This window comes from Periophthalmus magnuspinnatus, chromosome 5 (assembly GCF_009829125.3).
Source record: "Periophthalmus magnuspinnatus isolate fPerMag1 chromosome 5, fPerMag1.2.pri, whole genome shotgun sequence".
Lineage (NCBI taxonomy): Eukaryota > Metazoa > Chordata > Actinopteri > Gobiiformes > Gobiidae > Periophthalmus > Periophthalmus magnuspinnatus.
In genome coordinates, this window is record NC_047130.1 from 18,354,618 (window position 1) to 18,367,829 (window position 13,212).

General features: G+C 37.3%; 1 protein-coding gene across 1 annotated transcript; it reads right to left on the minus strand.

The window, feature by feature from the left end:
* Positions 1–43: 43 nt before the first annotated feature.
* On the minus strand, positions 44–12,495 carry npepl1 (aminopeptidase like 1). The gene is made up of 12 exons (XM_033966863.2): positions 12,242–12,495; positions 9,544–9,729; positions 8,625–8,795; positions 8,428–8,517; positions 8,239–8,320; positions 7,841–7,983; positions 7,462–7,539; positions 7,268–7,368; positions 6,250–6,373; positions 5,107–5,283; positions 2,640–2,750; positions 44–1,122 (listed from the first exon to the last, which is right to left on the minus strand). The coding sequence occupies exons 1-12, from the start codon at positions 12,389–12,391 to the stop codon at positions 961–963; spliced, it is 1,575 nt and encodes a 524-aa protein (XP_033822754.1). The 5' UTR covers positions 12,392–12,495; the 3' UTR covers positions 44–960.
* Positions 12,496–13,212: the final 717 nt, after the last annotated feature.

Sequence of the window (13,212 nt, forward strand, 5' to 3'; positions counted from 1 at the left end):
ATATATGCATGTTAACTGTACAAATAATAATTTTAGACATTGTAATAAGATGCCACTGCTTTATTTCAGGACAGAGGAAGTGCGAAATCACAAATAGGTTTAAACGGTTTCAAAACCAGGCTTACTGAGTGCTTTCTGTCAAATGCATGGCTTGGTTCAATTCTGGCTTACAACAAAATAAGAAAGTTTAAGTTCAAGAGGTATTTTATATTTTTGTTAAAGCAACACTATGTAGATTAGCAGATCACAGCCTTACCTAATTTTTGTTATGGCAAAGTGATAAACTAGTGCGAGATCAGCTCAATATCATGACACAAAAACAGCTGAATATGTTGAGTTTTGATTTGTGGAAATGCAGTCTATAAAGTTACATAGTGTTGCTTTAACATCCAACAAATGAAAATCATGAAACATTAAACAAGGAAAAGGTTTACTGCATAATTACATTTTAAGTGATATAGTAAATCGTGTTTGTGGAAATTAAGCCCAAAAAGTTACGCAATGCTGCTTTAACTTGTGTACAAAAATACAAATTTGCAGTGAATAGTGAAATGAATACAGTGAAACGTGTATTATTAGCAGCTCACTGATCCAGGAAAAGGCTTACGGCATAATTACATTAAAGTGACATTGTAAATGAGTTTTTGTGGAAATGCCCCAAAAGTTACAGAATGTTGCTTTAACTTGTACATTAAAAAAAACTGAAAATGAACTTGCAGTCATGAGAGAGTGATACATGTAATATTAGCAGCTTACTGATCAAGGAAAAGGCTTGCGGCATAGTTACATTGAAGTGATATTGTAAATGAGGTTTGTGGAAATGCCCCAAAAGTTACAGAATGTTGCTTTAACACATACACAAATAATAGATGAAATAATCTTCATATATTGTTACTTGATGCGTTAGTGAACAAGTGTGCAGTGGCAGTGGACAGGAAACGCCATATTTTTGACATTATTTTAGACTAATCTTCGCCGCTTGCAGTCTCGTTCCATCGCTTCGCCTGGTGCAGAGGAGGAGGCGGCGCCCAGAGGAGAGACCTGGTTCAAAATGGAGTCATCGGAGGCTTGACCGAAGAGAGCCAAGAGCAGAGCCACACCAAAACCTGTGGCACGCTCACCCTGAGAAGAGACAAGGAAATACAGGAGGAATGAAACACGAGAGTTAGATTACAGAGTCAAATGTGTAAAGGGCATAGAGACTGGACTTTCAGTTGTGACACTCTGTTCCACCTTGGGAAGTGCTACAGTAATACAGGAAGTGCTCCACTGTGTTTTGAAACTCCATACACCTTCACTATTCATTTGGATGGTTTCAGCCTTGGAATTGTCAATCTTTGCTGAACTAAAGGTAAAAGTAGCTGTTAACTTGAAAACTACTGCTTCATGATGTCACAAACAGAGCTTTGATGGAACAGAGCATTTTTAGACCAATAATAAAGGGTAACTTTAAACGTGTGTGAATGAAACAAAAAACAGAAATCCAGGTCTGTTTTTGAGGAGTTAACAGCATTAAAAGCAGGTAACAATGGCTTAAAGCTCATAAGAGTCCATTTTGTGTAATATAAAGACCTTTAAAGTGTAACTACCTGAGCAATGAATCAACTTTACTTGAGTTTATATTGCATGATACAACACGTTTATTTGGTTGGGACTATGGGCTGATTTGTGTTTGTCATGTTTGTGAGGAATGTGGGACAAAGGATGGCCTTTTGTCCCACATTCCTCACAAACACACTCCTCCGCCAGTATACACAGACAATGGATGCAAGGTGGGTCAAATATCTTGCTCAAAGACACAACAACAGACAAGAGCCACTTTTTTTCCCCTCATCCTAGTGCTAACCAGGTTCCAAAAAATCTGATTAGATCTGCCATTCTCAAGGGAGTATAAAGCATGTACATTTGACCCCAATGGTAAATTATTTTTTGTTACAGAAATACATTTAAGTTAAGAGTTTTCATTATCAAAATGAAAATATTAAAAGGGGGAAAAATGAGGAAAGGAAAGAAGACAACATTTCTTCCAGTTAATGTGTGAACAATTCAGTTTATCACATGACCAGCACCAAGTAGTCACATGACATTTACATCACCAGTTGCTAGGCACATCTCTATATAACAGTTGGCCACCTTCTACACACCTTCATTGTACTCATAAAGCCCATATAAAAATGTGATTTTATTTATCCTTTATTTAGCCAGAAAGATCTCAATGAGAATAGTCCTGGTCAAGAGAAGCAGCAGGTTACATTTAATACATACTAGAGTTGTCACGATACTAAAATTTCGATATTCAGGAATAGACTCATTATTCAATATTGATTCAGTTACCACGATAACAAAACAAAAAAAAGATACAGGTCAAGATCATTCTAAAGCTGTTAAGGAAAGGTTCATTTCTGTTCTGTGAATGTGACTTTTTAGTGTTACTTACTAAAACTAGTATTGAAACTAGATACTCACTTGAGCATCAATTAGTATCTGATTTTTGATATTTTTGACCCTAACAGAAACTGAACGAAACATGAAACTCACAATGACAAACATGAACAACTTTAGAGCAAGTAAGCTACTGTTCTATGCATCATTTGATCTGAAAATCCTGATTGTATCAATAAGAGTAAATCAAAACTCACAGCGTGGACAGGTGAAGCAATGTCGATGTGGACCCAGACTCCAGACCAGTCAAAGCCCAAGTGAGATGCGATGAAGAGGCCAGCACAGGAGCTCTGAGCATTTTCTCGGTCCTGGGAAAAATATTACAATAATTTAGCTATTATTCACACATCATTCATCTCTTAACACTTTGTAAAATTTCAAGCTTTTATTTAATTTAAAAAAGTGAACATTTATAAAACACAAAACTAGAGTCAGGATTTTCACACAATTTATCAAAACTATTTTTGATAATTATTACAAGTGACTTAAATGTGAAATATGTAGTTAGTTTTGTTTAAGTTCAAGTAAAGATTTCATAACATTTAGTCAGAGCAATTAACAAAAAAAATCTCGAGTCAAAATAACCTTAGTTTGAAAATTGCTAAACATATTGCAAATAACTGACTTTTTCTGAGCACAAAGGAAGTCAAAATGTTATTAACAATTTCACATAAAAATTTGTTAAGATGGTGACCCATATTTTTATTACTTTTTTAGACTTAACCATGAACAATGGCACTCATTAAATTAAGATTTGTGGATCTTGACAATGTCAGATATTTGAAACAGAAAAACTGGCTCCAATAAGAGAGATACAGATACATTTTACATTTATCATATTGTTCAGCCCTAGTGTATTCAATTTCATTCTATTAAAAACAAAAAATGCCTTTCAATATTTATTTCATGAATGTAAAAAAAAAATGAATAATTTCCAATTTATCACAATAAAATGTAAAATTTCCTCCTCCAAAGTTTGAACTCTGCTCCAAGCCACATCCGTTTACTGACAGAGAACCAGCTGTAGACCTCTTTGATGAAGTTTCATTCGATCTTCAGTTTTACACTTCCTCAAAAGCGTCATGTGACAGTGTAGTGATGGTGTTACATGGTTTTGCCAGATAGTATTAGAAGCTTACGCCCCCTACTGTCAGACACCTTCTCCAGGACTACATCACATCTGTGTGATAAGGCGTACGCTCCCTCATCACGATTTATCCTTGAACCTGCTTTGCAGATCTCGATTGCCTTTCTTTTTCCAGTGGTAATATTTGCTGCTTTCAGCGCAAATGACCCTGGCATTGTTCCAGTCCATGATGTGGTTTTGTCTTTTGCAGTGGTTGGATATGGCTGATTTCAGATTTCCTGGCTCTACTTGTTCTTTTACGGCTCTTGTTTGCCATTTCTTTTTCACACATGTTTTGTTGCATGATATAGTGTCTTATATTGTCTCTGGCTATATTCTCTCCTTTGGTTTTACTAACAAGTGTCTATGGCAGTGTACATACATAGGGTGGGGGGGTTAGGGGGGTATTAGACAGTTATTAGTGAAAGCAAAGGATAGAACACAAATGCAACATAATATATGAGTTACCGTGTCCATATGCAACAAGACATAAGTAGATGAAACAATTCAATTCATTTATTTTTGTAACGCCCAAAATCACAACAACAGTTGTCTCGAAGGGCGTTCATGTTTTGGTTGATGGGGGAAACCGGAGTACCCGGAGGAAACCCATCCAGACACGGGGAGAAACATGAAAAACTCCACACAGAAAGGCCTGGTGACCCGGGGATCAAACCAAACCTTCTTGCTGTGAGACATGAGTGTTGCCACTCAGCCACCGTGCCGCCAACACACAAAAACAAAACAACAGGAAAAAACAGGAGGAACACGTTTGGAACATAGAAAAAAGAACATCAAAAACAGCCCACAGACAAACAATAGCCTTAAAAGAACAAGTAAAGCAGGGAAATCTGAAATCAGCCATATCTGAGACAATGCCAGGATCATCTGTGCTGAAAGCAGCAAATACAACCACCGGATCCGAGAGGCCATGGACCAGGTCCAAGGAGCATGAATTGTGATGAGGGAGCCTAGACCTTATCACACACGGGATGAAGTCCTGGAGAAGACATTGGACACTGGGGGGGCGTAAGCTTGCCCTGCTGTCTGGCAAAACCAAATAAAGCAGCCTACATGACACATCACTACACCGTCACGCGACTTTTCTGAGGAAGGCTACAGGAAGTAGCTGAAGAATGTAAAGCTGGTAAACACATGCTCCTGTCCGACAAAAAGAATCACTAAGTTTGGCTGTAGATCTCTCCATTAAAAACACCCAATCTGATTATTGACATTGGCTTTGTTCACATGCACGGCAAAATGTCATTATTATCCAATTTCTGAAGCTTTAATTTGAGTTAAGCAACATGCAAACTTCAAAATCTGATGCGAGTTCAGAGGGGCCATGATCAGAAAGACGTCTGAAGATGCTTAAGACTCTCATAACACCAAAGCTATGGTGATAATTTAATTTTGAGTGAGCATGTAACCGCAGTCAATTAGAAAAGACTGCATCTTGATCTCTATTAAAATTCAACTAACTGCCAAGGCCTTAATTACAGTCTCTACTCTTTATAAGCAACTTCACTAAAACTCACAGCAACAGAGTTCTTCATGTCAGCCATAGCAGAGGTGAATTCGCTGAAGTGCATTTCTGGACAGTAGACCAGAGGATGGGCCAGATCTCCACTGCTGCGACCGGCCCGGACACACGCAGCCTCCCACTGGTTACTGTTGGTCATTACAGCAGCGTGGTACTTCCCTGTGGAGATGCCCTGCAGCAGACACACAAGATTATAAAGAGCAGTATTATAGGGAAGGTTCATTACACACAGATGGGAGATGGAAAATTCTCATTGTTACAAAAAAAACATTGCTGCCTAGAGTTTTCAATATAATCACTGTATAAACTGTAATATATAACAGTAATAGAGGAGAAATTCATCACAATCAGAAACTGATATTTGAATGGTCACAATTATGTTTTTAGATGGTCTGAAAAAATAAAATAAAATACAATATGGATTTAAACAAGCTGGTAAAGTATTGAAGTATATGATAGTATATGATCCAGACAAGCAAAGCATCAGCAAAAAACAGCTGACTAATGCCAGCTTGTGACTTTTTTAATAATTAAAATATTTATCATGAATTTTTTTTACATATTGAAAAAAACAAAACAATAAAATAATAGACAGTAAAGTGTCATGTTAAAGGAAGTAACATAGAAACATATTCACATTTAGACAGTTTTATAAATCTTGTTGTTATTGGAGAGACTAACTGTGCAAATCAAGCCAAATGGTGAATGTTTTTCAAGGCACTCAAAGCACTTTACATCAAGGAACCACTTTACATCAAGGAACCACTCATCCATTCACACACACATTTACACAGACACTGGAGGTAAGGTGGTTCAAGTGTCTTGCCCAAGGACACAGCAACAGTATTCATGTGTGGAAGCTGGAATTGCACCACCAACCTGTGGGTCAGTGGATCTAACCACTCAACCAATGATGTTTATGTTGAGAGCGGGATTCGACCCATCAACCTTTGGATCAGTGAACAAACACAAGCATCAATACCACCAATACTGTCAATACCTCTTAGGGTCAAAACCGATAACTAGTTAAAACTTTGTCAGAGAATAAAGTGGGCTACTAATAATTTAACCTTCATGGCAAGTATTAAAATAAGACATGATTTCACATGAATGTTTTTGCATACTCTTCCAGACCCACCTGAGCCCCTGTGAGTGTGGCCATGTCCAGGATGATGTCAGCGGACAGGTCTTTACAGGCATAGACCACTCCATCAGCGAGCACCAGCCGGCCCTCTGCATCTGTGTTATTAATCTCCACTGTCCTTTAAATACATAAATAAACCACACAAATGTTCTTGTTTATAAAATGTATATGACAGGTTAGAAGACATATTTTCAGCAAAACATAGTTAACATAATTAGATTTAAGATTTTTTTTTAAAGAGTTTTAATTACTATCTTATAATTTTACTTCCTGGTTGGGCAGCATATAGAGGTAAATCCATAACTGTTACATAGCAACCACAGGGTTAACAAAAGCCAAAACTTGCTTAAATTGCACAATAGTTAAGATTAGAAATTGGCTCTCTACACAACACCACCCAGTAACTTCACCGTGAGCATCACTACTTCCTGTCCAATTATATCTCCATGAGGTTTTTGCTGCGTCATGCTAAAATTAATAAATATTTAAAGATCAGGCAGTGGACAGAGAGCTGAGGGTGGACGTCACTCACATGTTAAACACTACACAAATAAAATGAATGCTTCAGCAGAGGACACTTCTGTGTTTAGAAAGAGTTGCGTGAGCCTCAATGTTAACGCTCATGCTAACTAACTTTAAGGCATAATAAATATTAAAAACAATTGGATAGTCTTTTTTTTATTAATTTGTTGTTGGATGTTTATTTTATGTTACATTTTTAATAAAAGTTAGCATAAGCTTTGAGACACAGAAAGCTAGCTAGCGAGAGCCAATTGTATCTGCATTTTGGATGGAATTTTCCGTGTTGACACAGACAGAGGTGTTCCATTTAAAACTCACCACTCCACCCTGTATTTGTACTTTTGTTAACCACTTAACTGATGTAAAACTATGATAAATATTTACCACAGATACCATCCAACCAAACCAAGTCATAATTAGAAAAACATGAAAACCTGTCATATGCCCTTTAACTTATTCAGACGTTTGGAGATGTAAACTGAGGCATTACTTTCCAGAGTAGAGAGTGTGGATGTCATCAGGGCGAGTGGCTGTGGGTCCAACTGAATTCTCCGCGAGGCAAAACACAGCATGGAGGTTATCCTTAAATCCCTACATAAAAAAACAATAACCAAATAAACATAATAATAATGCTAAGTAATAATAGGTTTAAATTGAATAGGAATTTGTCCAACAGTATCTGACCCGTTTGATCGTGGCTTTGAACGCTCCCAGGATAGCAGCAGCTCCACCACAGTCTCTCTTCATCCCTGGCATTGTGGTCTAAAAAATATTTATGCAAAAAATAATGTATACAGACTGGAACACTGTCAGGAGGTGAATCTAAAACATAACATAAGCCATAATCCATTAGTGTGTTAAACATGTTTGAATGAAACAAAACACAACTCCAGGTATATTTTGGACAAGGAATCAACATAATAACATAGATCTGAAAACTACATAATACAGGCCATTTAAAATTGCGTTTGAGTTTAGGATTGATCAAATTATGTCCAACAAATCCTCTATGGACATAACATAATTTCTCTGTACAGTGTTTATTTAGTTGGTGAGCTCATACTTTTCCCTTGATGCTGAGTCCACCAGTGTCGTACACAATCCCTTTTCCGACCCATGCGATGGTCTGAGTGGCGCCCTCTGGTGTGTGGCTCAGGACGGCTAAAGCTGGAGGGTGCTCTGCTGCTTTACCCACTCCATAGATCCCTGAGAGAAGAACAAATACTATAGTTAATAAAACTAGAGAGATATGTTTACGGACCTCACAGCTTGTGTGATGTTATTGGTGGCAGATTCTGAATGATATTGAATACACATTATATGAGTATGGCTGGCCAGGGGAAGTCGAATGGGCTGTAACAACAGAACTGCAACCACATTCAGTTGCTTTTTTGGGGGGGGTTTGTGGCCAAGAGATCAAACAAAATATTATATTGTTTTGTTTTTTATGGAAGTTCTTACCTCCAAACCCTTTATGTTTCAGTTCTTCTCCTCGAATGATCACTGGAGTAATTCCTAGTTCAGCACCAACAGCTTTGATTTCCTGGAAGAAATAATACAATTGATGTTAAGGTTTTCTAAAATACAATAATACACTAAATACATATTTAATTTCTTCTTAATTTACTTCAAAGAATATATGAAACATACATCCAAAAAGTGGTCTGTGTTCATCTCGTTGCATGGAGTGTCGACGATTCGAGCAGCCAACCGGACTCCATCAGCAGCATTGGACAGACACTGAAGACAAATATAAATGATTTTTTTGTTTTCTTATTTTTTGGATCCCCATTAGCATGCCTAAGGCAAATTTGTAAAAAATTATACAAATAAAGATATCACATTACCTCTAGCTCATTGGGCTCCAGGGGGCTGCTGTCTGCTCCGACAATCATGAACTCCACGGTGACGCGTTTCTTCTCGGTTCGTCTCGAGGCCAAAGAGCGACGGGAGAACACTGGGAACGCTCTGGAGATGGCACAGGCAGAGGCAAAGATGTCCGAGCGCTCACACACCATCTACAGGCACAAACGGGTCATTGCATCACACCGTCAAGTCATAAAGGTTTTAGTGAATTGAAGCAAAATTTTTACTTTATTAAATAAATGCAGAGTATAGAAAAATTTTACAAAGGATTACACAGATGTGGGTTGTTTTGTGGGCTGTCAGCTTCTTTCTTTATCATGCAAGCACTCCTTTTGCTGATCAGGCGATTTTAAAACTGCAGCAAGATTTTAATGAAATCCAAAATTCCCTCAAATATCTTAAATTACATAATTTTTTTCTAAAAAACATCTAAGTGATGTGCAAGCTACAAAAGTTTATACACTAAAAGGCACACTGATTAAAAGAGTCAGAAATATCTTAGGTTTTGGCTTGACGAAAACGTAAAAGAAAAATCACAAAAAACTGGATCACACAATTTATGCATTATAAATTATGTCAAAATATCACGTTGCGGAAATTGTGTCTCTTCCCACGGTAAAAATAAGACCTCCACTAGTGCTACACAATATATCACAAAAATTTCGATATTGCAAGAAAATAAACATATAGCAACATAAAGTTTCCATTTCGCAGAAGTGTTTTTGGAAAGGATTTTTTCCTTTAAATTAACTAAGTTCATTGTGCCAAAAAGTATATTAAAATACTGCAATAATATTGTTATCTCAATACAAATCATAGTTATCGAATATTGCATTTTTCCCTCATATTGTTCAGCCCTAACCTCCACAGTCTCAAGTGTGCTGTTACTGTGTTACTGACCACGATGCAGCGGTTGTTTCCACCGGGCAGACAGGAGCGGACAAGGCGGGCGACAAAATGCGCCGCCGAGGGGCTGTTATGACGACTGACCCGAGCAGGAAGTGAAGCGACCGCTGCCACATTCAGGTACAGGGGGCAGCTGTCTGTGGGGTTTGGGTTCAGCGCAGAGAGAGCTGCCTGCCAGATCTAAAACAAACCACAAACTATTAAAGATTTCATTTTATTGCGATATTGTACTGTTAATTTTAAGTTTTATACAATAATGTTCTGTGATTTTCATTGCATTATTTGACCTTATCTGATATTTTATTGCCACTTTTATATTCATATCAATCTTAAATACTATAACTGCCGTAGGCTTCCCAAGTTTTCAGGGAATTTTATCCCTTATCTCTGCTCCTAGAATTGATTTATGGATAAGGAAATGTTATTAGAGACAGCAAATCAATAAAATGCAAAGTACTCTGACATGAACCAGCAGAAACTGAAGCAAAGGTTAGTAACTGTTGATACCCAGAAGGGCCCGACCAATGTGGAAGTTTTGGGGTAGACACTGATATTGCTATAAAGGAGTTTTGAGGGTGCCGAACAACAACTGATTTAACAACCAATATATTTGGTGACGTAATATTTTCATCTGATTGTAAAACTCTCTAGACTGGGATACAATTCCTCCACCAGCCCTTCATCATTTAGACTGGACTAAGAACAACAACTAGAAAGTATCAAAAGCCATTTAAAGCTCTTGGTCTTACTGTCCTTATTTCAAATTAGCCTCCATCTTTCCTATATGAATTTTCTATAGATTCTGATATAAGTTTTTTAAATGTATTTCTTCATTTATTTTTGTATTTAATATAAATTAAAAATCCATACAATGTAACAAACAATATATGTAATGCATTTTAAAGAAACAACAACTGAAAGACATGATCCACTAATGTGACCATAAAGGGCAAAATAAAAAACAGAGGGGGGGGATTATATCTTTGCAGAAAAAATAAGAGAAAAATAAGTTATGTTAAATATAATTTATGTTAAACTCAAAAAATGTCCAGTGTTTTTACTGCTTTTTATTTTTGCTTCCAGATAATGAGACTAGGCAATGTTTCAGGTCGAGGTTGAATTCACAGAGATTCAGGGGTTTCTTAGATTATATTTACACCATAGAATTACAAGATTTATTTTATATCTATTTCTCTCGAGTGGTTGGGCAGGCAAAAAGGCTACTGTGGGCACTCGTCCCTAATATATTTCTTACTGAAGTTTGTCAACCACTTTCTCTTTATGACCCTTTGTGTCTAAAGTAACAGCAGTAGTTGAACAGGTGCACGGGGTAATCATTAGTAGAATACAGTGCAGGACTTGGTGTGAGCGTCTTCAGGCTCTTAATAGTTTCTGTTACACAACCACTCAAAGGACTTTGCACTAAGTGTCTGGATTATCATTACACTGGAGAGCAAAGATCAGTAAACCAAGATCTTTTCAAATGGGACAGACTAAACCTAAACAAAAACAGGACTAAACAGAACCATAAATATACTTATACTTAGACTAGACCAGACAGAGCAGGACTGACTAATGACTAAATATGGGATAGTTTGTTTCTATACCAAGTTAATAATCGCATTCTACAAAGTTATACAAGGTTCTAGATATGCAAAAGTGACTTGCGAACTTTATGCCATGTTATAATCTTGTTACATCATCAAAAACATACCTGGAGTTGTGTTTTGTTTTCATTCAGACATGTTTGCGCAATCCTGCTTTATTAGTCTGTAACATCTCCAAAGCCTCAAAATGCTGTTACACCTTGTAATGACATGAAGTGGTAGTTTTCATGTTAACAGCTCCTTTTACCTTTAGTTCTGTAGAGAACAGAAATTACTGGTCTGAAATTATCCAAATGATTTTAGTGAAAATGTGGAATTTATACACAGTGGAGCACTTCATGTATCACCACATGATGACATCAAAAAGTGTAACAGAGTGTTTTCAGTTTGAGAGAAAAACTCATCCTAAATATGCAGGGTTTGTGTGTTAAACATGTGGCAGTGAAACAAAACACAACTCCAGGTAGGTTTGTGATGAGGAAACAACTTTATAACATAGGGTCCTTTAAGTCCAGTAAGCAGATATTGTAGACAAAATCATTTAGCCACATTGCTGCTGTAATACTAAGAAGACCATGTTCTCAAATTCATGTAATTGATACATAGAAAAAGGAAAGGCTTGCAATAAACAATCCATAAAGCTAAAGGTTGGCTAAAGGTTATTCAGTGTATTTTATTCTTGATTTGATGCGTGCCTAATATGTTAATTATATTATAGTATTGTGCATTGGTGCTACAAACAGCAGTAACAATATGTAAATTTTTGGTTAGGTGATCCGAGTCTTTTTTAGCAACTTAGCCAAATTATACTACAAATGATGCCGTTTTGTGCGCATATACAGTAGCATTAGTAGCTAAATTTGCACTGATCATCGTTTTCTATGCAAGATTAATGCATTTGAACCATGATCCCTGACAAATTTTATTTAAAAAAACATAGAACAACATAGCTGCATTGCTAACTAATCGATAATGATGTTTATGAATACAGATATTTGAACACAAGCTAAACTGCGAATGATTTAGCAATAAATATCCATGTTTTTAGGTGAAGTCAGTTAGCATTAGCCGTGTTAGCATGTTACCTCTTTGCTGACCACGGGTTGTAGTTTCCCTTTGATTTGACTCCAGTTGACCTGCTGCAGATTAGCCTGTGTTCCGAGCACCAAAACCGGGCGATTTTGTGGCTCGGAGTCGCCGGCAGAAGCCTTAAACTCCAGCATCACGTTCGCCATTTTGCGTGAGCGGAGAGATTTCGGTTAAACGAAAAAGAAAGTGTTGTTTTTTACGGTGCACTGTCTGGAAACACGCTGCAGGACAGACCGGCGAGACGACGGCAGCCGGAAGAGGGACAAAATTCCTGCTTGTGGAAAAGGCGCAGTGTGCAGGATTAGATGTAGAGCGACACCTGTTGGCATATCTGGGTGCTGTGGGTTTTAAATAAATAGGCCTGGATGACATCATGACAAAATATAAAATTCAGTGCAAAAAGTTAATAGTTCAGTTTAAAGATATAATTTAACTGTTGGAATATTATAATTTCATTTTATTTCCTTAGAAGAAAGTTGTTCATTTATTGGACTGGACTGGGCAGGTAGAGCAAGTAGACGTTACGCATTAACTTCATGTCTAGATCACTAGGCCTACTAGTATTTGTAACTTCTCTGAAGGAAGATCTGCTACTTGTCTCCAAAGGCTAAGTAATAAGTCAGATCTGTAGAGAGAAGACCCCAGTCACAATAAGAATGCATGTTTCGATTTTTTTTTTACAATGAACACAAATATAACCATCGCAAAACAGTTATTTCATGCCCATCCATCTATTTTCCTCCACTTAGGCAGAGGTTGCAGTCTAAACAGGCTTCCTTCATCCCAGACACTTCCTCTACCTCCTCTCTTTGGATCCCAAGGTGTTCTCAGGCCAGCCAAAAGACCTAAAAAGTCTTTCCAGTGTGTCCTGGGTCTTCCTCGGGGCCTCACCCATGTCATATTGCAGAATGATGCTAGGTATAAACCATGAAACCCAGACATTCATGACTAAATCTGCACCAAATTC